The sequence below is a fragment of the Cydia amplana genome, chromosome 19 (genome assembly GCF_948474715.1).
Source record: "Cydia amplana chromosome 19, ilCydAmpl1.1, whole genome shotgun sequence".
NCBI lineage: Eukaryota > Metazoa > Arthropoda > Insecta > Lepidoptera > Tortricidae > Cydia > Cydia amplana.
The window spans coordinates 14,493,324-14,519,561 of record NC_086087.1 but is presented as its reverse complement, the minus strand read 5'-3'; the positions used below and the strand labels follow the sequence as shown (position 1 = coordinate 14,519,561).

Here is a 26,238-nt window from a genome sequence, read left to right as displayed (position 1 = left end):
TTGATCTAAGCAGGACTGTAACTTAAAAAGATTGTGTATCAAATGGACAGACAAATAAAGAACTTATTCTATGATTGTTTTTCCTTTTTAGGTACAGGACCCTAAGAGCTCCTAAGGCACAGCCATAGAAGAAAAAAATCCAAATTTTGCAAAAATAATACAACTCTCTTCCAATTGAAGATAGGATCGTATAAAACAGGGTTGGAGATATTGTCAATTTTTCCACCTCATTAATTTTCTATTAGGTATGTCAAACTGATGTCAAATAGCTAATATTGTTTGCTGGCAATAACTCTATATTTTATAAAAATGATGTGAAAATAGAACAGGACAAAGTATAAATCATGCTTATTTATTTAATTGTAATATTAATTTACTAAACTTGTTGTTTCATAACTATCATATCTTGTTGTTGTTGTTAATTTTACGGTTTAGAAAAATTCAAACTTGGGATTACATGTCTCATAACAGTTTAAATTTGATAATTGTTTCATACAATATTTCACTCAGCGGCGGTAGCACGGTCGCATTTTTATCGCTAGTCACCATGCCTGTCACGTTCTAAGAAGTGGGTAAGTGCGAAAGTGACGGGCATAATGACAGGCGATAAAAATGGAACCATGCTGCACCCACAGAAGACTTACTAAATGCTTACTATACATTTTGGGGTTGTTAAACATATAAAAAACTAAAAATACTGTCCGTCTGAATGGCAGGAAACCTGTAAATGGTTCATAAAAAACAATTTTGGTACCTTAAAAGGTCATTTGTTACAATTTTAATAACAAAACTTCCGTGAGACACAGACATATTAAATATATAATACATTTGTTACAAAACCACAATAGTTATTATAAATAAACACAATTTCTTAGGAAGTAAAAAGCAACACAGAATTTAGTATAATTGTGTGAAAACTTACAAACATGCTAATTAACTAAAAACCGGCCAAGTGCGAGTCGGACTCGCGCACGGAGGGTTTCGCACCATCAACAAAAAAACAAGCAAAAAAACGGTCACCCATCCAAGTAGGTACTGAGCGCCTACCGCGAACCACGTTAGACGTTAGACTTGTAAATTCGTACGTAAGTGTGACAGGGAGGTAACACGTCGAACGTGGTTCGCGGTAGGCCCTCTGGCCCCGCCCGACATTGCTTAACTTAATTCCCGGGAATTCCCGGTTCTCGCCATACAAACTCAGTACCAGGAGCAATCCCTATATGGGAGCCCCACTTAAATCTTTATTTTATTCTGTTTTTAGTATTTGTTGTTATAGCGGCAACAGAAATACATCATCTGTGAAAATTTCAACTGTCTAGCTATCACGGTTCGTGAGATACAGCCTGGTGACAGACGGACGGACGGACGGACGGACGGACGGACGGGCAGCAGAGTCTTAGTAATGGGGTCCCGTTTTTACCCTTTGGGTACGGAACCCTAAAAAATTACAGAATATTAGAATAATGTGACAAATTCTCTGATTTATTTAAATGTCAAGAAAAACATGTGTTCTAATTTCATATTAAATACAATTAGAGGACTATCCAGTTATATATTTCATATTTCATATTTCTTTATTCATAAAATTACAAACTTTATATGTCAAAAATAAACAAACAATATTTTTATCCTAGTAAGGATGATTATTAAAACCCGTCTAGTAGATCCACATAACATGTAATATGACCACTGCTCTTTTAAAAACATGTGTTAACTTAAAAAATGTTTATAAACCCACTTTATGGTTTGTCACAGTGTTGCGTTGCTGCGTCACATTCATGGACATATTGAGGAAAGAAATCCAAAAAGCGCAACCCGATAACAGACCACAAAGTAAATTTTCAAGGTAAAGTTTTATACACTATTGGAACTTAGATGTCAGTACCCTAATTAATACATCAATTGAAGTTGAATTTTCATATTAGTAATAATCTAATGTCCTAAACACTGAATTTTCATATTTAATTCTGCAAGTGAACAGTATTTTCACTAAAATCACCCTAACATTAATTGGATATCTGGAATTTTCTGAACACCTTGTAGCTGGCCAGTCATCTTGAGCACCATCTTCACAGCCACCTTACAAACAACAAAATCTACACGAAAGCAGTTCAGACAGTCCACAAATAGTGATGGCAATAAAACTCCAATGCGCTACAACAGTTGGATTTTACCCATCGCTATGTGTACACCTTCGCGGCCGCCGCGCCGAGCCGCTGCCGCCGCTGAGCTAGCGGCAGAGTTACGAGAGACGGTCTCTAGCTGTCGCGGACAACAGAGGCCGACCTATTGTAACTCTGCGAACAACCGCTGACGATTCAGAGCTTCAGTCTGTAAGAACACATTTCAGACACCTCGCGGCGTCAAATTCCAAGCTCACGTTATAACCGTCCTGTGATTATATCGCTAAGCGAGTTATTTCAGTGAAACGTGAAATTTGACCCATTTGGTAATAACTACTTACGCGTGCTCGAATTGACTAGAAGTATGGCGACGTTTCTTTGTTGCAAATAAACGTTAACTTAATGCACAATTGAATTACCCTGAATTGAATTAACACAAAGAAGTTACGTTAAATATAATAGCTAAGCGTGGCCAGCTGCTTTTTTTCATGGCTTGGTTCATTTGATGGAATTTCGAGAGTTCTTTGCCCTATGCCAAAGAGTAAAGTAAGTATATAGGTAAAGAGAGCCCTCTTGAAGCATTTTATGGAAACTCATGTGAAAGAGCCATCTCTGATTCTCCGCCGAAACTAAGTATGTTTGTGTGCGTGCACAACTACATATGCATCCATACGTGTACTTTCGTTCCACATAATATTAGGTCTACTTGGGCGGTTTACAAGTCCATTTTTTGTTTGGTTTCTTGTAACAAAAACCTTTAATTGTTTACAAGAAATGAAACAAAAAATGTACTTGTAAACCGCCCAAGTAGACCTAACATTATGTGGAAAGGGTTAATGTTATCAATAATGGAATAAAGAAAAAAACAGAATATTAAATTCAATATGTTTATTGCATACATGTTTTACATCACATTATCGCTAGGAAAGTACAATTTTAGGTAAACAATAGAAAACAAAGCGAGTGTGGTGAAAAAGCATTCACACACAAGAAAATACATGTTAATAAGAAAATTTGAATAATTTACTACGCACAATACAAGCACATAGTCTAGGCATTGTAGCAGATTTATCGATAGTGGCGTGCCTTATCAAAAGTAGGTACTTATTAGATACCTACCACGAAATAAATTTACTCTAAAATAGCGTCCATTTTGCACAAAATAACACAGAACTCAACGCACTTTCTGGAGGTTTTCACAACAGGGCATGGCAGGGCAGGGCAGGCATGTGTTTTCATTCGGGCTATAATCTAATTTCCTCCAGCACCATAACCAAACCATAACGAAAAAAATGGCTCAACCATCACTAAAATATTTTTAATTTACGCTCTTCCAGTGACAGCTAAAAAATTGCATGTCTTGGCCATATACCTAGTATTATATACTTAGATGAGCTATACGCGTGCGCCCGTGAGGGACAGAACATACGTAATGCGACCAAATTAAAAACACTTTTTGACGTTCCTGACAACCTACCAAACATAACCTACGTAATTTGGTCGGGTTATTTCAAAAGCGCTTTCTCTGCTACTCCATACTAAAAGTTCTATAAGTGCATCTCGTTCGGTCAACTGGCTCCTCGCCTATTTCATCTATATATGATTGTACCTCTATGGTCTTGGCGGTTATGCAAGTGTTGCCAGCATAAACAAACAGCATAATTAAATCACATTTTAACAAAATTCTTATTTTTTCGCAAAATTAATTGAAAATTATAATAATTAAAAATATTAATTCGTACTTATTTTAATTTTAATATTAATGCCACTAAAATTATATGAATTTTATATTGACATCTGGTGGCGTAGTTTGTGTAATCGGAAGTCAACTTTACGCAATAGTATGTTGTCGGGGGCAAAATATAGAAATCGCCTGCATCTTTACTGACGTTAACTACATTCTTAGTGTCCCCCCCCTGCCCTATGCCCTAGCGTTGAGTTTGACATAAGTGAAACGTTTTTTGACAGCTATAAACTTGTAGCTTACTTCACTGCTGGCGGTTGATAGCGCTAACGGGACTATTTCGTACGAAATGCCGTCGCGTTTGGTACATATAAATAAAGGCCCCAGTACACAATGGGCCATCGCCGGCCACTCCAAGGGACGCATTTATGCGTTAGAGGAAGCAAGTGATATTGCTATCTCATTCTACCGCATGGCCCTTTCGTTTCGTACTAAATCAGCTAAATGTTAATTTTATCATCTGTGACTTTTGTTTGATCAATATTCTTGAAATATAGAGGGTTATAAATTGAGTTACAACATGCAATTCTAAAACAGTACACGAGATCATGCTAATTTACGCAAAGCATAAGTCATGCCACCATTCTAAGGAATCTAAGGGAGTTTGCAATAAAGACAATTTTATTATTTCTTTGATTATTTTATTTCATTTTCAATTGACCATGCTACAACTTCGAGACTAAAGTTTTATATAACTTATGAACTAATTTAAGTCTTAAAGAAATTGCATCTTTTTCTTGATTTACAATTTGCCAATAGTCAGTTGCTTTATTTAGTTTTATCAGTCCAAGTTTTTTCATATCCAACATACATAATCAATATACATATTATAGACTGCAATTTATTTATATTAAGGAAACTCCAGGTATTAACAAAAAAAATTTTTTTTAAATTCTAGAATACATAGATATTATGAATACATTCTAGAAAACGGATTTATCAAAACTAAGTATTGAATAATATCACTGAATAATATAAAATAAATTACAGCTACACAATTACAAAATTGACTGACCACAATTACTAACATTTAATAAACTAAATAAATAAAGTATAGTATATTTTAAGTCGTAATCGTAAATCAAAAATAACAAAATAGACTCATTTATTTTATTTACATCAGAGTTAACGGTTGAAAAACGCCTCAGCGGCAACCGTCATAATTAAAAAAGAAGTATCGCCGCGGATGCTAAGTATTTGGCCGCTATCGGCGCTTCCGCCTAGGCTTGGCGGCGGGCGCCACGCTGACGCTGGCCTCGGCGATCTCGTCCCGGCTGGCGGTCTCTGTGCGCTCGAGCTGCCCCCGGGCCTCCACGAAGAACATCACGTCGCGGAGCTGCTCTTTCAGTTCACTCACCTGTCGGAAATTATAAGAAATTACAATGGTTTCAACTGGAACGTCGGAAATAATAAGGTTAAAAAGATACCCCCTTACTCATAAAACTTTACGGGCCTGATTTAGTTAAATTATGTTTTATCCCTTTCTTACAAATACATAAGTCAAGATGAAAGATAAAGACAAACGATTCATAGCTAATTCAGGCCAGTAACTCATTTATCCCAACTGGAACCCTAGAAAAGTCTATAATATATTTACGCTCCGCTTGTTTTTTGATTAAAAAAAAAAGAAACAAGCAAATTCTGAGAGATTTTTATTGCGAGTGGCGCTTAGTGCGATAGAGACAGATAGCGATTCGTTTCTCTGCAAACTATTGTCATCTTGGCTAGGTAGCCTGTAGAGTTAAGTGGTATCCAGACAAGACAATTTTTCGCCAATCTGATGAAATTCTCCGATCGAATCAGCAGGTGCGGACACATAAATGTCGTCAACTTTCATAGTAATTATCTATGGAATGCAAATTTCCTGATCAAATCAGCTGATTTGATCAGTCCCGTCTGGATACCTAATACATCGCATGTCATTTAAGTCTTATCTGTGGAACTGTTTTGTTTACATTTCATCATTGTTCGATGTACATTGCTGCTTTTGTTTGTTTCCTAGGGATACCATACTTTAGAGTTTGCTTTACATTGCTACTGACATATCCAGCTTGACAGACTATAATTGACCTGTGTTTGGAACTCCTCCTCCCTAGCTTGCGCTCTAGATTGCCACTCGGCCTGGTTGGCGGCCATGGCCGCCGCCAAACCTCGCTCTTCGGCCAGAGAGCTCTGCAGTGACGTCACTCTGCAACAAGCAAACAAGTTCATGTTCAGTGATAGGTACCAGCAGCAATAGTTGTTAAGCGGGTGAGGTGTTCAAAATGATCTTGACGCGACTTTATGGTTAAGAAAATAAGAGCGTGTCAAGGTCATTTTGAACACCTCGCCCGATTAGCAACTATTGCTGCTGACTGCACCTCGTAAGTCGTAACCTTGCCTTCACCTTTTATGGGTCACTTTAAAGCGATAGCGTCCTAGCAGTACGTTGCGTTGCGTGCGTTACGTTGCAAAAATATCTGACACTATTTGTAGAGCCATAAGAGCGTGTCACATGTTTTTGCGGACATCGAAGAGTAACATATTATTGCAGGTGACTGTAACTGTACTATCGCTTACACTGTTAACTGACAGTTCGTAAACTTTATTACAAAGGGCATAAGGTCCACCGATGGACAGTTAAGTGTTGCTTTTGTGGTTAGTACTGCAGGGATGTTGCGAATATCCGCATCCGCATCCGCAACCGCGGAACTTCCGCATTATTTTCAACATCCGCATCCGCATAAAATCGATGCGGATTTAATGCGGATGCGGATGTGGAACAGGTCGGTACAGGAACGTCTTAGCATCGGCGTAAGTGCTAGACTGCTAGGTAATTTAGTCATTAACCAAAAAAACCTATTAGAAATGAGCAGTCAAGCGTGAGTGGGACTTAATGTACGGAACCCTTGGAACGCGAGTCCGACTCGCACTTGGCCGGTTTTTTTAAATAAAAATTACTAAAATGTAATATTTGACGTTTTTTGTGGTACTATCTTGACATCCGCATCCGCGGATATGAGCCTTTAAAAATCCGCATCCGCATCCGCAGATGTCAAAAAATCGGCATCCGCAACATCCCTGGTTAGTAGTAGTACTCACTTGGCGGTGACCTGGTGCAGTTTCCTCTCCAGCGCCTTGTTGTCCTTGTCTAACGTGGCGAGCTGCTCGCGCACCGCGGCGGCGTCCGCCTCGGCCGCCGTGGCGCGAGCTCGCAGCGCCGCCGTCTCAGATGAATGTGCTGCTTCTAATCTGAAACATGGTATTATATTAAAAACTTGATTTTTTAATGTCTATAAAAATAATCTTCCTCGCGTTGTCCCGGCATTTTGCCACGGCTCATGGGAGCCTGGGGTCCGCTTGGCAACTAATCCCAGTAATTGGCGTGGGCACTAGTTTTTACGAAAGCGACTGCCATCTGACCTTCCAACCCAGAGGGTAAACTAGGCCCGTTTGGGATTAGTCCGGTTTCCTCACGATGTTTTCCTTCACCGAAAAGCGACTGGTAAATATCAAATGATATTTCGTACATAAGTTACGAAAAACTCATTGGTACGAGCCGGGGTTCGAACCCGCGACCTCCGGATTGCAAGTCGCACGCTCTTACCGCTAGGCCACCAGCGCTTCTGATTTTTTAATGTCTATAAACCAAAATTAAAGAATATCTGGTTTTTTTAAAAAAAAAAACGGCGTGTATTTGTTAGTTCGGCAACGCAAGGTTATAGTGAAGCTATTACTCTTGTATCCGACCCTCGTAAATCTCGTAATACTGTCGTTGGCTGTCCAGTTGTTGTGTGTGTGTGTGTGTGTGTGTGTGTGTGTGTGTGTGTGTGTGTGTGTGTGTGTGTGTGTGCGCGCGCGTGTGTGTGAACTCCAGCTCCAGCAGCCCTTATCTACATAGCAATTAGGCTCACTATGGTACTCATTCCTGTATCCGTCCCTCGTAATACTGCCGTTGGCTGTCCAGTTGTTATGTGTGTGTGTGTGTGTGTGTGTGTGTGTGTGTGTTTGTCTGTGTGTGTGTGTGTGAACTCCAGCTCCAGCAGACCTTATCTACATAGCAATTAGGCTCACTATGGTACTCATTCCTGTATCCGTCCCTCGTAATACTGCCGTTGGCTGTCCAGTTGTTATGTGTGTGTGTGTGTGTGAACTCCAGCTCCAGCAGACCTTATGTACACAGCAATAAGGCTCACTATGGTACTCACTCTTGTATCCGGCCCTCGTAATACTGCTGTTGGCTGTCCAGTTATTGTGTGAGTATGTGTGTGAACTCCAGCTGAGCGGAGTCGAACTTTAGACCTTGTTACATAGCCATAAGGGTCATATTGGTGTGTTAGTGGTACTTACTCCTGTATCCGACCCTAAGTAATACTGCCGTTGGCTGTCCAGTTGTTGTGTGAGTATGTGTGTGAACTCTAACTGAGCGGAGTCCAACTTTACACCTTGTTACATAGCCATAAAGGTCATATTGGTGTGTTAGTGGTACTTACTCCTGTATCCGGCCCTCGTAATACTGCCGTTGGCTGTCCAGTTGTTGTGTGAGTATGTGTGTGAACTCCAGCGGAGCGGAGTCGAACTTTAGACCTTGTTACATAGCCATAAGGGTCATATTGTTGAGTTAGTGGTATACTTACTCCTGTATCCGTCCCTCGTAATACTGCCGTTGGCTGTCCAGTTGTTGTGTGAGTATGTGTGTGAACTCCAATTGTGCGGAGTCGAACTTTAGACCTTGTTACATAGCCATAAGGGTCATATTGGTGTGTTAGTGGTACTCACTCCTGTATCCGTTCCTCGTAATACTGCCGTTGGCTGTCCAGTTGTTGTGCGAGTACGAGGGACGTCTGAAAACTTCTAAGCCTAAGGTATTTCGAGGTTGTATATGTGTTTATGATACTGGCCGCTAGAAAGGCCATTTAAAAATAAATTATTAAGAAAACAATATGTCAGATTTTTATTATTCTGTTTCGAGATATTCAACTAGAAACTACATAATGTGTGAATTACCAGCGAATATTACGAAAATTGAGCATCGTGCTGTAATTAAGTTCCTTACAAAAAGTGAAAAATCACCGCAGTGTATTTTTGAGGAAATGGCTATTATTTACGGTGCTTCTGGGCCTTCTTATGCCACAGTCAAAAAGTGGAGTCGCTTATTTAAACTCGGGCGGGAATCCATCGAAGACGACCCCCGCTCAGGGCGGCCAATATCGGTAGTGACCGAAGAAAACGTAGCCAAAGTCAAAAAGTTGGTATTGGAAGATAGAAGAATTAAGGTTTGGCAAATAGCTGAGGTCCTAGGTATAAGTAAAGAACGAGTCGGAGAAATTTTACACGAACATTTGCACATGAGTAAAGTTAGTGCTCGTTGGGTGCCGAAAATGCTTACTGCCTTCGATAAAGAACGTCGTGTTGAAACTTCCCAGGCGTTTTTAGACTTGTGCGAAGATAATATAGACGAAGTTTGTTCCCGAATAGTAACTGTCGATGAAACATGGATCAGACAGTATGACCCGGAGTGTAAGTCCGAATCAATGCAGTGGATTGAGAAGGGGGAACGGCCGCCGAAGAAATTTAAAGTGCAAAAGTCGGCCTCTAAGTTAATGGCTACGGTGTTTTGGGACTGTGATGGTATTCTTTTAATCGATTATTTAGAAAAGGGTTCCACAATAAATGCACTTTATTATGCAGATCTTGTAAGACAGGTACGACAAGCAATAGTTGAAAAAAGGAGAGGTAAACTAAGGAAAGGAATTTTGTTTTTGCAAGACAACGCACCCGTCCACACCGCTCATGTTGCGAGGCGTGCTTTGAAGGAAGTTGGCTTTGACGAAATCGACCACCCACCGTACAGCCCCGACCTAGCCCCTAGCGACTATTTTCTATTCAATAATTTGAAGAAAGAGTTGAGGGGAAAGCGATTTACTAGTGACGAAGAGATGAAGGCGGCCGTAGAGGAGCATTTTGAAGGGCAAAATAAAGAATATTTTTTTAATGGGCTAAAAGCACTATATAAAAAATGTAAAAAGTGCATTGATTTGGGAGGAGATTATATCGAAAAATAAACAGTGATTTACCTTTGAAAATTGTGTTTTTGTATCTTAGGCTTAGAAGTTTTCAGACGTCCCTCGTATGTGTGTGAATTCCAGCTGAGCGGAGTCGAACTTTAGACCTTGTTACATAGCCATAAGGGTCATATTGGTGTGTTAGTGGTACTCACTCCTGTATCCGTCCCTCGTAATACTGCCGTTGGCTGTCCAGCTGTTGTGTGAGTATGTGTGTGAACTCCAGCTGAGCCGAGTCGAACTTTAGACCTTGTTACATAGCCATAAGGGTCATATTGGTGTGTTAGTGGTACTCACTCCTGTATCCGTCCCTCGTAATACTGCCGTTGGCTGTCCAGCTGTTGTGTGAGTATGTGTGTGAACTCCAGCTGAGCCGAGTCGAACTTTAGACCTTGTTACATAGCCATAAGGGTCATATTGGTGTGTTAGTGGTACTCACTCCTGTATCCGTCCCTCGTAATACTGCCGTTGGTTGTCCAGCTGTTGTGTGAGTATGTGTGTGAACTCCAGCTGAGCCGAGTCGAACTTTAGACCTTGTTACATAGCCATAAGGGTCATATTGGTGTGTTAGTGGTACTCACTCCTGTATCCGTCCCTCGTAATACTGCCGTTGGCTGTCCAGTTGTTGTGTGAGTATGTGTGTGAACTCCAGCTGAGCGGAGTCGAACTTTAGACCTTGTTACATAGCCATAAGGGTCATATTGGTGTGTTAGTGGTACTCACTCCTGTATCCGTCCCTCGTAATACTGCCGTTGGTTGTCCAGCTGTTGTGTGAGTATGTGTGTGAACTCCAGCTGAGCCGAGTCGAACTTTAGACCTTGTTACATAGCCATAAGGGTCATATTGGTGTGTTAGTGGTACTCACTCCTGTATCCGTCCCTCGTAATACTGCCGTTGGCTGTCCAGTTGTTGTGTGAGTATGTGTGTGAACTCCAGCTGAGCGGAGTCGAACTTGTCTCCGCCGCAGGCCTCGCCGGTGTCGGACGCGACGAGTTTGCCGTCAGCCTTATTTTGGACTAGGCGGTGGACGAAATTGTCGCCTGTAAACAATTCAGTCAGTTTTTCAAAAAAATCCAACTTTGTCACACATTGTGTGCATGACTTTCGCGTCTTGACGATAAACAAAAAAAAAGCGGCCAAGTGCGAGTCGGACTCGCCCATGAAGGGTTCCGTATTTAGGGGATTTTGACGTATTAAAAAAAAACTACTTACTAGATTTCGTTCAAACCAATTTTTGGTGGAAGTTTGCATGGTAATGTACATCATATATTTTTTTTAGTTTTATCATTCTCTTATTTTAGAAGTTACAGGGGGGGGGGACACACATTTTACCACTTTGGAAGCGTCTCTCGCGCAAACTATTCAGTTTAGAAAAAAATGATATTAGAAACCTCAATATCATTTTTGAAGACCTATCCATAGATATCCCACACGGTATGGGTTTGATGAAAAAAATTTTTTTGAGTTTCAGTTGTAAGTATGGGGTACCCCCAAAATTTATTGTTTTTTTTCTATTTTTGTATGAGAATCTTAATGCGGTTCACAGAATACATCTACTTACCAAGTTTCAACAGTATAGTTCTTATAGTTTCGGAAAAAAGTGGCTGTGACATACGGACGGACAGACAGACGGACAGACGGACAGACAGACAGACAGACATGACGAATCCATAAGGGTTCCGTTTTTTGCCATTTGGCTACGGAACCCTAAAAAGTAATCTTACCAGCGTAGTCCCACACCCTGTTCGAGCCCAGTTGCAGCGCGTACGTGTGGTTCGACGTCAAGAAGTGTTTCGCTGCGTGCCCGTTTTCGTACCTAGGAAGAGGGAAAACGTAAATCATTTAGTAATTTTTAATTTCTTTTAGTAATACACTGTATATGTATATCTTGTTTAGTAATTTAGGTATTTGTTTTGTTGCGATAAAATATCGCATCAAGCGAGATTCAAAACTGGGTAAAGGTGGGTAAAGGCCTATAACGCTACCAACACCAACGTAGTTACTGAAGATAGTAGTCGCCTGCAATAATATGTTACACAAGGAAGGCCGCAAAAATATCTGACACGATCTTATCTGTAGAATCGTAAGAGCGTGTCACATATTTTTGCGGCCTTCAAAGAGTAACATATTATTGCAGGTGACTGTACATATAGTATAACTATATAACTCGATTAGTCAGCCGCGATCGGCTCACGGCTTTCCCTACCAGGGGCCTGTTTCTCAAAAGCTTGTAACTTGTAATAGGTACAAGCAGATGTCACTTTTTGACAGCTTTTGTTAGAAAGGGACTTCCACTTGTATTACTACAAGTTACAAGCTTTTGAGAAACGGGCCCCAGTAATAGGAAATGTTTAACGAGTGAAATTTCAATTGTTGAAATAAAAAAGAAATGGGTATAGATTTTTTTCTATGTTTGACATACCTTCCACAGCCTACGTTTCCACAGATAAGACAGATCCACAGCGAACCGCCTTCGCCGTCGGGCTGCCCTTCGAAAATACCGCTGTGCTCGCGACCCTCCTCTAGACCCTCTTCTGTAAATCATATCACTTTCTCATAAAGAGTCAATAACCAATTTTTAACATGCAGATTACGTCTGCGAGCGATATTCCAAATTTTATATTAAAGGAAAAAATGGAAAAATTACGCTTCCGGCAGGACTTGAACCCGCAACCTCCGCAATCCGTGCGTTAGCTCTGCCAATTGAGCTACGGAAGCCTACCAGAATCTTGCGAATTTTTCCATTCCTTCCCTCATGCACACGCCTTTGGGGTGGCGTATAGCGACATCTACCGAAAGACGATTACATCTTTTTAACGGCACCGGAGTCTCAAGTTGCATTGAGAATTCACCAGTGACAATGTGCTAACCCGTACTAAATCAATTTTTAACATGCAGATTACGTCTGCAAGCGATATTCCAAATTTTATATTAAAGGAAAAAATGGAAAAATTACGCTTCCGGCAGGACGTAGCTCAATTGGCAGAGCTAACGCACGGATTGCGGAGGTTGCGGGTTCAAGTCCTGCCGGAAGCGTAATTTTTCCATTTTTTCCTTTAATATAAAATTAAGAGTCAATAACGTCCATTACCTATAGCCATAGACTAGGAATCCTCTAGACGGAGTTTAGAGCAATTATTTCATGAAACCGATGCTGCCAAAAATACTGGGGTGTGGGGGACGAGGTGAGCGAGTCCCGTGCCGTGATTGGTCCGTTCAAAGACACGGACCAATCACGGCACGGGATTGACTCGAAGATGGAGTAAAACTACCGTATAAGTGGCAGAGGGGGTAGCGTTACTATGCTCAGTCCAGAGGATGTCTTGTCTGTGCCTATAGCACAAAATCGTTAAAAAAACCCGCACATAGAAAACTTTACTTCAAAAATTTGGCCAATTTGTATGAAATTGCTGGTTACCAATTGGCCAAGTAACGCTAAAGGATTATGGCCGCGTTTCCACCAGAGATGTGCGAGGATGCCGAATGAATACGCATCCTCGCTTGTCTTTGGTAGAAATGTACCCTAAGGCCCAGTTGCAATCACTCGAGAGACTGATCACCGCTATTCAACACTAATTTAAAGTATGAAACGTGTCTTAACGGTGACAGAATGATTTGTTGTTACCAACCAGGGATGTTGCGGATGCCAATTTTTTGACATCCGCATGCGGATTTTTAAAGGCTCACATCCGCGGATGCGGATGTCAAGATAGGTACGTAAAAAACGTCAAATATGACATTTTAGTAATTTTTATTTAAAAAAACCGGCCACGTGCGAGCCGGACTCGCGTTCCAAGGGTTCCGTTTATTAAGTCCCACTCACGCTTGACTGCTCATTTCTAATAGGTTTTTTTGGCTAATGACTAAATAACCTAGCAGTCTAGCACTTACGCTGATGCTAAGACGTTCCTGTACCGACCTGTTCCACATCCGCATTAAACTCCGCATCGATTTTATGCGGATGCGGATGTTGAAAAATGCGGAAGTTCCGCGGTTGCGGATGCGGATATTCGCAACATCCCTGTTACCAACGCTAAGGCTGTGGACTGAACGCCAGCGGGTAGCGGCGAGCGGGTCAATGACCTTACCTAAAGCAGAAGAGTCCTGTTCCTCCTCGCACATGGCACACGTGGCGTGCCCTCTGGGCTCGGGGGTCTGCGCGCAGCGGCAGACAGGGCAGGAAGCATCTCGCCATCTCACCAGGCAGTCCGCGTGGAAGGCGTGCGCGCACTGCACGCTTAACACGCCGGCTACGCTTTCGTCCATACGCTCTATAAAAAAAAGTTTGAATGTTCCACGTATCATTATCAAAGTATGCAAAAAACCCGGCAAAGTGCGAGTCGGACTCGCGCACGGAGGGTTCCGCACCATCAACAAAAAATAGAGCAAAACAAGCAAAAAAAAACAAGCAAAAAAAACGGTCACCCATCCAAGTACTGACCCCGCCCGACGTTGCTTAACTTCGGTCAAAAATCACGTTTGTTGTATGGGAGCCGCACTTAAATCTTTATTTTATCCTGTTTTTAGTATTTGTTGTTATAACGGCAACAGAAATACATCATCTGTGAAATTTTCAACTGTCTAGACAACGGTTCGTGATACACAGCCTGGTGACAGACGGACGGACGGACGGACGGACGGCGGAGTCTTAGTAATAGGGTCCCGTTATTACCCCTTGGGTACGGAACCCTAAAAAGAACAAAAATGGAAGGATTTGGATGTAAGGCCTGGTGATAATGGATGGTGGTGGGTAGGGTAAGGGACGTGGGCACAGACAATCCAACCTCTAGACATAGCATAGTCGCGCTACCCCCTCTGCCACACATACGGTAGCGTTACTCCATCTTCGAGTCAATCGAGGCACACGGGGCCGGTGGATACTCACCGAGGCACACGGGGCAGGTGGATACTCACCGAGGCACACGGGGCAGGTGGATACTCACCGAGGCACACGGGGCAGGTGGGCAGCTCGGTGTGCGCGGGGGGCGGCGCCCCGCTGCGCGCGCTGGCCACGCGCGCCACCCAGGCCGCGCGGCACAGCGCCGCGGGCTCCAGGCTGCTGTACGGGACGCCGTCGAACGCGCTGTGGAATTCGCGGGCCGCTTCGTTGCTGCGGAACCTAAGAGAAGAAAATTAACCTTTTCTCAAAAATGGACGGCAAAGTCGACGTTGCCGGTTAAAAAATAGACCGCGAAGTGCGTAGTTTATGGTCAGTCAAAAAATTAAAAAGTTAAAAACATTGCAGTCTCGATTTCAGGACTGCAATGTTGCATACAAATTCCATTATTTGTCGAGTTCCAAACTTTTTAAAATTTGAAATGGCCATATCAAGTGAAGGCTTAGGTCCATTTAACAGCCAAACAGATGATTAGTACTTATTATTATAATGTTGGTACTGGTACCGCGACTATTTAGGTGTCTCAAATAGGTTGGCGTATTTTCAGCAGAAAAATACACTTCTATTTTTTTTTAATGGCGGCAAAGCAAATCTTTTTATTGGTTTTACTTTTTTCAATGAAAATTAGAACGTTGCTTCCGTAAAATATTTCTATTACTTGCACCATTTTTGAGAAAAGCACTATATATGACTCGGCTGGAAGGCTACTTGCTGGCTTCGGATTCAATTAAACGGACTCCCAAGGTCGTCCGTTTAAAACGAATCCTCAGCCAGCAAGTAGCTACTTCCGAACCTCGACAATAATGTACTATTCCCTTCTTATGTGGATCAAACAGAACGGAAAACATGAGCGGGTAAAGTCCGTGTCATGTCGTTGTCAGCGCCTCTCTAGTCTAGGGCGTTTCGGGCCTTCGGCCTGTGCAATTGAGGTACTTGGGAAAGTTGCGGGAAGCGCGCACCTGTGTCAGACACACTGGGCCCGGCCCCATGCGGAGCTGGGTCTCCGGGCTTCGCAACTGGGCTATTTATCTAATCGATACCACAGAATCTAATGAAAAAGCATCAGTTTCTTAAACACTTCTTTCTTTTTACCCTTGGACGTATTATCATGCCGCGATCAGAAAGGGATTAGAAATAACAGATTTCCATACACTTACGTCAAAATCAATATGGATTGACAGCTATCTCAATCCCTTTCTAATCGCGATTCAGTAATAATATTTTACAGCCATCTTTTGACACTTTCACTCCATTTGACATTCGAATGGAGTTCTAGTCCGATCTTTGTTTTAGGACTTTTTCACATTTTTACAGTTTGTCGACAGGTTTATTGGTATGGAAACTGTTGAATAATTAATGATTGGTGAAACGAGCTGTTCACTGGTTTTATGCCTATTTTAGGAATCTGTGTATTATATCTAACTAGGAAACATCATGTTAATATAGTGTAGTATAATATTAGTATAAATAAAGCTTAAGTCAGAAAAATTTAAGTAGGTCCCAAACCCCAAACATAAGCACTAGGTGTGAGATTGACCTAACGTAACGACTTAATATATCAGCTGTTATAATAATATTAACTCAACAATTAATGACTACCGGCCAGAGGCATAGGCAGTATTTGGAGGAGAGTTGAGGATCGACTTGCGTGTCGTGAGTAGGGTTGCCAACCGTACTATATTATATAGTATTGTACTATATTTTGGCTCTCTGTACTATATACTTTTGGAAAAATATATAGTACGCTATAATACTATATTTCCGATTAAACGTATGTTACACTTATGTTTAGTATTTTATCTAAAAGTCCCATATTTTTTTGAAATGTACTATATTTTTGATGCCCTATTCTGGAAAATACTATATTCTACCAAAAAATAGTTGGCAACCCTAGTCGTGAGCGTGAGCAACTTACGTAAGTAATGCCATGTAGTGGTCGGGCGAGCCGTCGCGCAGCACGCGCACGTGCGCGATGTCCTGCTGACAGGCCGCCGCGAACGCCAGCAGGTCGCTGGCGCCGAGCGACCCCGGCACGGACAGGAGGCACAGCATCTTGGCCTCGGGAGCTTCCTTCAGCTCGCTACAAATTAAAAAAAAAAATTACAGGACCAAACTTTTGCTGAAGCATTGAATTCAGTTGACAATGCAATAAAATTAAACATGCTTGGAGGGGGAGAAATCAACCCAATACCAAAGTGAAGATGTTAAATTAGTAGTATTTTGTATATAGTATAAATAAAATACAATACAATCCCAAAATAGCCTCAATAAAACCATGTTTAAACTATTATGGTGTTTTATACCTTTTCTTGGCAAAATAAAAATTGTAAGTTTAAAATTGAGTAAAAAATGTAAAAATGTTTATGTCTTTTGCAAGATGTTTATGTATTTTCACTCACTTTTCCTTGTACAAGTGCAGCACCCCCTTAGTGACCTCAACCAGAGGGTTGCCGCAGAAGAAGCTGATGGTGTCATCATCTTCTGGTATGATGCTGTCTTTTGGGGGCGACCGACGGGAGCTGGTTGGTAGTATACCTTAAGAAAATATTAATACAAATCCTAAATTTAGAAATCTTGCTTGAGGCAAGGATTTTTTATTTATTTAAAAAATTAGGAAAAGTTGTGACCAGAACAAAGAGCATATTTAAAGGTCTTTGCAGAGGAACAAGGACAAAAGTATATGTGTTATGCATCAAATAAGTGGATAATTACAAAATGTGCAGTGTGCAAGTGATATACAAAATGGGTCATCACTGGAACATTCATGGAATGAATGTACCTTTAGTCACAGAATAAATAATAGTACTAAGTACAGAATACTCACTCTCTAACAAAACGCGTCTGTTACGATCAGCACAGATATGGCCGCTAGGTGGCGACAGCGCCACGCGCGGCTTATGGCTTTCCCCAAAATTGGTACCGAACGAATGTACTTTTAGCTACCTGTAGCAAAGCGACGAAATCGCGGAGTGAGACACGCCTGCTTTAGTTTAGAGTTCTAACAAATTTTAATATCCTAAACATATCTTTAAAATTTAATTAAAAATTTAATTTTAGACTGCCTGTTGTTTACCTCTGTTTGTATTTCTGTTTTATTTGTATTATCTTCTTTTATTGAGGTGTGCAATAAAGAGTATTTGTATTGTATTGTATTTAACCAATGAGAATTCAACTGTAAATGGTATACAAGTCTCATTATATTGAGTACTAACAGGCGTGGCTCACTCTGCGATTCTGTCGTGTCGCTACAAGTACACCAATTTTGGTGTCGGCATATCTGTCATAATAGATGCGTTTAGTTACTATTATTTATTCTGTGGTACTGAGCTGATGGTGACTGATAATTGAATGTAGTTTTGTTCTGAAATACATAAAAAGAAAACTAAAGATGATTACCAATATCTGGATTAGGACCAAGCAAGACACTGGCATATGTTTCAACTGTGATGGTTTTGGACTCCCGCGCACCACGGTCCTTCTTCTTCTGCTCTTTGGCAGCCTCTATAGGGCAGAAGAATTTTTTTTTTAATAATATTAGTTTAAAATGTAGTTTTTGGTGTTGGTCACATTACTATACACCCTCATTGTAGAAAGGTCATACATACTCTGGCATACCCAATTTCTCAGTAAAAAAAGCGGCCAAGTGCGAGTCGGACTCGCCCATGAAGGGTTCCGTATTTAGGCGATTTATGACGTATAAAAAAAACTACTTACTAGATCTCGTTCAAACCAATTTTTGGTGGAAGTTTACATGGTAATGTACATCATATATTTTTTTTAGTTTTATCATTCTCTTATTTTAGAAGTTACAGGGGGGGGGACACACATTTTACCACTTTGGAAGTGTCTCTCGCGCAAACTATTCAGTTTAGAAAAAAATGATATTAGAAACCTCAATATCATTTTTGAAGACCTATCCATAGATACCCCACACGTATGGGTTTGATGAAAAAAAATTTTTTGAGTTTCAGTTCGAAGTATGGGGAACCCCAAAAATGTATTGTTTTTTTTTCTATTTTTGTGTGAAAATCTTAATGCGGTTCACAGAATACATCTACTTACCAAGTTTCAACAGTATAGTTCTTATAGTTTCGGAGAAAAGTGGCTGTGACATACGGACGGACAGACAGACGGACAGACGGACAGACAGACATGACGAATCTATAAGGGTTCCGTTTTTTGCCATTTGGCTACGGAACCCTAAAAAGTATACCTCAGATTTTTTTCGGTGCTAGTACTAGCGTAAGACAAAGACAGCATGATTTTCTCTACCTGTTTGAAATCAGAATTCAGTCCCTGGTCAAACTACATGAGCATGTTAATCAAAAAATTACTAAATAGTAATTTACAATTTCTCTTAAGTTAATAAAGAACAAAGAAAAAGTGGTTGACCTTTCAGTTACTCATGTCTAGACAAGTTATTACAGTGTTATAATGCTTACCGATTTCAGCAGGACTGTCGCCCATGTCGGGAAGGTCCTCGTCTATTTCTATACTCAAAACGCACAAAGACACGGACATTTAAGGTTTAAATAATTACCAAAATAAAAACGAAACTTAAGCTTTATTAACTTCTGCTATGTTCATTAACTTCATGGCTATAGAATGTAGCCGGAATGGGGAAAGATTAAGATTAGTATTTAGATTTCTGCGAATAAGGCGAAAACAATAACAAGTACAACAAATCTCTGGGAAAACATCAATCAATATTGAGATGAGTTGTCAAATTTGTCAATTTATCAGCTGGTTGCCACAGACTAAATCGCACGTTCTTATCGAATTTCCACCTTCGGAATAAATTGATTTAATTACTTAAGTACTTAGTTTGGTAGCTCAAAATATCTTATATTAATCATATTACAAAATAAGACTATTTTATTTAAATTTTCAATGATAACAATCACTGAAAAGTTCTCTTTCATTGATATACACAACTCGATAACGTGAAATGGAACGTGCAAGAAATTGGCCAATCGCAAAACCAAACCAATCGGAATGTGGTCGAGGAAAAAAAATAAAAATATTCAATATGGCTACGGATCATACGACGTGAGCTGTCAGCTGTAATATTTTCTCTTTCTTTGTGTTTATTACTGTTTTAAAATGTTATGATTGCTGAAAACCCGCGAATATGGGTGCGAAAGACTCAAAACCTTGTTTTATATCTTACGAGGATGCAGTGAAACGAGGTATGCGCGTTGTTCAAGTTTAGTGCGTCGAAGATGAATTGAGTTTATTTGAATCGCGTATCATTGTTTGCAGTGTCTGATAGCGAGTTGAGGCGTATTCGCGAAGCGTTCAAGAGATGTGCCGGCGCGAACGGGACGTCCTTGAGCTTGGAGGCGTTTGTTCGCGAAGTTTTGAGCGACGGAGTGCCTTATGAGGTCGCGGACTGGCTGTATCAGGCCTGCGGCGGCACCAAGAGAGGAATTGCCTTTAAGGAGCTGCTGTGTGGGATCGTGGTCCTGACTAAAGGGAACATAGAGGAGAAAATCAAGTAAGAATCCCTTTATCTCTTTTTCGTACTGTACTTTCCCGTGATCAGTACCTTGCCTCTTATTGAAGTTGGTTTTCCTGTTAAAGGTGCAATGCAATGTTTACAAACGTTGTGGCGTTGCTGAGACGTCAAGAAAGCTCAATTTATCTCATTGACGTAATTTTAATCTGTAAACATAAGCTTAATTTATTGCAAAGTAGTTAATTTTTATAGTTAATGTTTGTTGTATTACCTTTAAACATTATTTTACTATCTCCCTCATCCCTTATCAACATCCTGACACTCGAAAACCAGTTTATTCCAGTGTTTAATTGTATTGTATCATATTGTTTTGATTATTAACTATGTAAATTATTAACTTGCTTATGCTGCATTACATAATGCTTTTCACTTAATTTACATATTATATTCTATTGTGCTGACAAGACTAATTAATTCACATTCATATTTGTATTGTTAGTTATGATTGCAAAGAATAATTCACGCATTTATAAGTTTTAAGTTTTAACTCAGTTTTACCTAAAGGTTGTCTGGAAGAGATTGCTCTTTAGCGATAAAACCACCTGTTGTTACCTCTGTCTTCATGTATTATGTGTGCCTCTCTGTAAATGTTTTATTGAGGTTGTGCAATAAAGAGGATTTGTATTGTATTGTATCTCATACAGTCCCTTTTTTTCAGATTTTTGTGGACATTATATGTCAACAATCAGGGTGACAATGGCACATTCATATATAAGTGGGACTTTGCCAGTGCCCTGCACATGGAAAACATATCTTTACCCTTTACTGGAGCTCACCGTAGTGCTGAAATACTTACCAGCCTGTTCGGACCGAACGATAAAGTGACATTTGAGCAGTTCCGTTCATGGCTATTAATTCACAAGGATGCAACAGTGCTGTCAAAATGGTTGCTGTCTGGGAAGGCCAATGCGGTACAGGAGCTGGACACACCAACATTTTATCAAAGCTTGGCTGGTGTCACACATTTGGAGGAGAGGGTATGTGTTGTTATTTTAATGTGTTTTATTTAGGGTCTTTTAAAAACTAACTCGATGAACACTTCCGTGGACTACAAAACACAAGTGCATTGCATGTGCATGTATCAGCTTTAAGCTGCCTGTGCGTGCATTCACATATAATAATAATAAGTAGATTCTGAGTTCTGAGGTCTTGGTGAGGCTTGTGCTACTAGTGTATTTGTTAAATTAGGTCCAACATTAGTTTCAACAATGTTAATACCTCAATTCTGGTTAGGAAAACCCTATAGTCCTGTTGTTATATGACAAATATAGGGAAACTACTTCAGTACCACATTCACTTTATTTGTATTTCCCACTGTATCATATATATGTTACTTTCATTCATTTATTTAGAGACACCGGGATCATTTTCTCCTGCACCTACACATATCAAAGACATACAAAGGCATTGGTTCAGGCAGTCGCTTTTACGAAGTCAACTGCCATCTCACTTTCAAACACAGAGCAGTAGACCTTATTATTATATTAGTCCGGTTTCCCCACTATGTTTTCCTCCACATAAAATTCGTACAAGAGTTCCAATTAACTTGTATTGGTATGAGTTCGAACCCATGATTTTCGGTTTGAAAGTCGCATCGCACGCCTTATCCGTACTCCTTACGTAAAACGATCGTAAGGTTTGTGAGTCTATTCAATTATTTTTCGTTTATTTTCTTTATCTAACCTTACCTTTTACGTTTCCGTATCAGTCCTTAACTTTAAGGAAAACCACATATGCTGTCCATAACCGCAAAAATATGCGTAAACGTAAACTTTGTTTTAATAATATCAAAACCACAACCAAAAGGAAAACATGTGTAAAAACCGTGAAATGATTTACCTACCTACCGATATACAACATTCTGATATATAGAAAATATCCAATACAGGCGTGTCTCACTCCGCGATTTCGTCGCTTTGCTACAGGTAGCTAAAAGTACATCAGTTCGGCCCCAATTTTGGGGAAAGCCATAAGCCGCGCGTGGCGCTGTCGCCACCTAGCGGCCATATCTGTGCTGATCGTAACAGACGCGTTTTGTTAAAGAGTGAGTCTTCTGTACTTAGTACTATTATTTATTCTGTGCCAATACCAAACTTGGTAAGGTATATAGGTAGTAAAATTACCTACTCTTTACTTCAATAAAATCTAATCTCTATTAGAGTTGTTTTTCCGTTCAAAGGATAGTAACATTATTTGTTTATCAATAATAATTCTGCCATGAAAACCTAATGTCGTATCTTCATACACGTTTCATACATTTACGACGAAGTGTAATACGATACGACCTTTTGGTTTCACGCTGATATATTTTTCCTCTGTTTTAATTGATATTACTCGAGCGTTTCTCAGGAAAGTCTTTTCCTTATCAACACTTCACAAGTTGTGTTTAACATATAAATAAACCGGTACTTACATAAGTTGGTCACCCGCAATAATATGTTAGGGGCCCACTGATTACCAGACCGCCGGACGATAACGGCCTGTCAGTTGTTCGAAACTGACAACTTTTGCTTTTAACTGACAGGCCGATATCGTCCGGCCGACTGGTAATCAGTGGGCCCCTCTCTTCGAAGGCCTCAAACATATATGTGACACGCTCTTATGGCTCTACAAATAAGACCGTGTGAGATGTTGCTGCTGTCTTCGTTGTGTAACATATTATTGCAGTTGACTGTACTTATGGCGTTGTTCATGATTCACAAAACTCAGTCAAACATCAAATGCGGTTAATAATAATCATCTTTTGCTAGTTCACTAGTTGTCCCTGAAAGTACAGTCAGCGCCAAAAGTAAAGCTTCAGTCTACGCATCAACAGTACCTATCTACCATTCTTTGATAACTTAGTAAAATAGTATATATGTAGATCTGTCATCATGTCTGTTAAGCAACACAGACAAGACACCCTCTAGACTGAGCATATTAGTAACGCTACCCCCTCTGCCACTATATACGGTAGTTTTACTCCATCTTCGAGTCAAAGTGTCAGAATCCCGTGCCGTGATTGGTCCGTGTCTTTGAACGGACCAATCACGGCACGGGATTCGCTCACCTCGTCTCCCCGCACCCCCATATTTTTGGCAGCATCGGTTTCATGAAATAATTGCTCTAAACTCCGTCTAGAGGATTCCTAGTCTATGGTTAAGCAATTGGCCGCACCGATGAGTCGTTCTCTAATTGGCCTTAACTGTGTTTTACGGATAGATTACACAGTGCGAGTCACTGTCCTGAGACAGGCCTGGGGCCCATTTCTCGAACGATATTAGTCTAATATTATTAGTGTGTTGTCATGACAACCCATACGATTTGACAGTTCGTGGACTAATAATATTAGTCTAATACCGTTCGAGAAATGGGCCCCTGGACAAAATGTGTGTTGGACTAAATTCATGTTGGACGAAATGCTGTTGGACGAAATACGTGTTGGACTAAATATGTGTTGGACGAAATGGTTTCGGGGGCAAAAAAACGATCTAGCTAGGTGTCCTTGTGGGATGAATTTTTAAAAACGCTGAAATTATTTTTCTTGAGTTCTAATAATATGGCTTTATACAAAGATTCAAGTCCCGCACTCTCAAAAATATTTGATCTCCATACAAACTTTCAACCCCTTTTTCACCACCTTGGGGGATGAATTTTTAAAAACGCTGAAATTATTTTTCTTGAGGTCTAATAATACGGCTTTATACAAAGATTAAAGTCCCGCACTCTCAAAAATATTTGATCTCTACACAAACTTTCAACCCCTTTTTCACCACCTTAGGGGGCGAATTTTTAAAAATGCTGAAATTTGTTTTCTTGTTTTATAATTTAATACCTTTTCACAAAGTTTCAAGGTCCTAGCTTAAAATAAAATGTGCACCCCAAGACAAACTTTCATCCCCTTTTCAACCCCCTTAGGGGTTGAAATTTTAATAACGTTCAAATAATGTTATTTTGCTATCTTTTGTTATGCCTTTATAAGAAGTTTTAAAGAATTTGTAATGGATTCCATCTTTCAACCCCTTTTTAACCCTGTTAGGGGATGAATTTTAAAAAACCCTAAAATTACTTTTCTTATTTTCTAATAATATGGCTTTGTACAAAGATTAAAGTCCCGCGCTCAAAAAAATGTTTGATATCCATACAAACTTTCAACCCCTTTTTCACCACCTTAGGGAATGAATTTTCAAAAACGCTGAAATTAGTTTTCGTGTATTTTAATAATATATCTTTTTACGAAGTTTCAATTTCCTAGCTCAAAATAAAACTTGAACCCCATACAAACTTTCATCCCCTTTTTAACCTCCTTAGGTGTTGAATTTCTCAAAATCGCTTCTTAGCTCTTATACATTTTATAAATGCAACCTAGTGTCCAAATTTCAACTTTCTAGCGTTTGTAGTTTCGGCTCTGCGTTGATGAGTCAGTCAGTCAGTCAGTCAGTCAATCAGTCAGGACACGTGCATTTATATATATAGATAAAATATGTATTTTTTTTAAAGCGAAACCTATAAACCTAGAATATATTATGCTGAAGCGATCGACATCAAAATCAGAGTGGTTTGTTAAGATTAGTTAGTGGAAACCGTTTTCTCCCGAAATGGAAATTGTATCAAACATGTACCTATTATTGTCAGTAGCTATTCATCCCTCTTAATATGTACCTACTTTAGGAAGAACCTTGAGCCTTAGGGCCGATACAGACGGAATGCAACCCGACTGCAATTTGTATGGAAACTGCAAGTCGACTCGACTGCGCGCCAACTGCAATGTCGGCGTGCAGTTCCCATATGTACAAGTTGCAGTCCGTCTGTATCGGCCCCTAGGCGGGTTATATGCATGCTATTATATTGCACACTACGCGGTTAGTGTAGCCGTAGGTGATTATATGTATTGTGAAACTTATTTACCTACTTCGTATTTGTTTCCACTAACTAATCTTAACAAACCACTCTGATTTTGATGTCGATCGCTTCAGCATTCTAGGTTTATAGGTTTCGCTTTAAAAAAAATACATATTTTATTATATTATATTTTTTATTGCAAATTTTGAGGAAAGGAAAACCTATAAACGGTTTTCCAGTTTTTAATAATTTTTGCTTGAAACCCTCGCAACGGTCAAGATTCCATTTTTCGATAAAATAAAACATTGCATAGGTAAGTACTTCAAATGTCGATGAAATATCATGTGTAAAAAAGTTTCGATAAAATGAATATTCGATGTTTTAAGCTTTCGACAAAACGCATTATCGGTGAAATGATATTTCGATGAATGGTACCTTCGATTGATCAAGCTTTCGTCTAAAAGTAGATTCGATAAAAGGTCTTCGACGAAACAACTATCGGCAAAACGTCTTTCGAAATGGCGTAGGTAACACTATTTGAGTTTTTGAATGTTTCCTAGATATTATTAGTTATATTATTTATTGCAGTATTTGATGTGCACCGATCGAAGTAGGTACGTGACTTATCCAGAACGCAATAGGGTTTCTACTATCCTATCATATTATCTTCATATCGACGCCACACATTGGAATAGAAATCTAAATACAGTTATCGATTGAAGCCATTGTGCTATAATTATTATATCGAGTGATCCTTTAATTACGTAAATAAGCTTGACCTTGTTTATATTAGCCAATCGCAGATAGTGTGTTAATATGTGTTTAAGCGTGGCCTACATTTCTAGTCTTAACGATTTGAAATCGCGTACTATGCAATTATCGATGCGTATCAAATACAATCTATAAGGTACTACGGTACTGTATCATGTAGCCGGTGGTCCAGGGTTCAATCCCGGTAAGGGCATTTAAATTTGTGCGATGAGCATTGCTATTTGTTCCTAAGTCATGGTGGTTTTTGTATGTCCTGTTCCTAAGTCATTTGTCGTTGTCTTCGTAGGTATCCACAGGACAATCCGTAGAGTTCAGGAATG

The 26,238-nt window shown here is 39.9% G+C and overlaps 2 protein-coding genes across 2 annotated transcripts in view; one reads left to right on the top strand and one right to left on the bottom strand.

Annotated features, from left to right (window-relative positions):
* Nucleotides 1-4,946: 4,946 nt before the first annotated feature.
* LOC134656996 (BRCA1-associated protein) lies at nucleotides 4,947-19,530 on the bottom strand. Its single transcript, XM_063512562.1, has 12 exons — nucleotides 19,251-19,530; nucleotides 18,205-18,309; nucleotides 17,208-17,343; nucleotides 16,724-16,888; nucleotides 14,855-15,030; nucleotides 14,000-14,182; nucleotides 12,334-12,445; nucleotides 11,636-11,727; nucleotides 10,777-10,951; nucleotides 6,949-7,098; nucleotides 5,938-6,055; nucleotides 4,947-5,224 (listed from the first exon to the last, which is right to left on the bottom strand). The coding sequence occupies exons 1-12, from the start codon at nucleotides 19,327-19,329 to the stop codon at nucleotides 5,072-5,074; spliced, it is 1,644 nt and encodes a 547-aa protein (XP_063368632.1). The 5' UTR covers nucleotides 19,330-19,530; the 3' UTR covers nucleotides 4,947-5,071.
* Nucleotides 19,531-19,761: 231 nt separating this feature from the next.
* The window catches only part of LOC134657191 (ubiquitin carboxyl-terminal hydrolase 32), an 86,762-nt gene continuing 80,285 nt past the window's right edge, over nucleotides 19,762-26,238 (top strand). Inside the window, exons 1-3 of the mRNA XM_063512744.1 lie at nucleotides 19,762-19,997; nucleotides 20,071-20,305; nucleotides 20,985-21,303. Of these exons, the coding sequence (XP_063368814.1) occupies nucleotides 19,940-19,997; nucleotides 20,071-20,305; nucleotides 20,985-21,303 (612 nt within the window). The 5' untranslated portion in view covers nucleotides 19,762-19,939. The remainder of the gene's footprint in view (nucleotides 19,998-20,070; nucleotides 20,306-20,984; nucleotides 21,304-26,238) is intronic.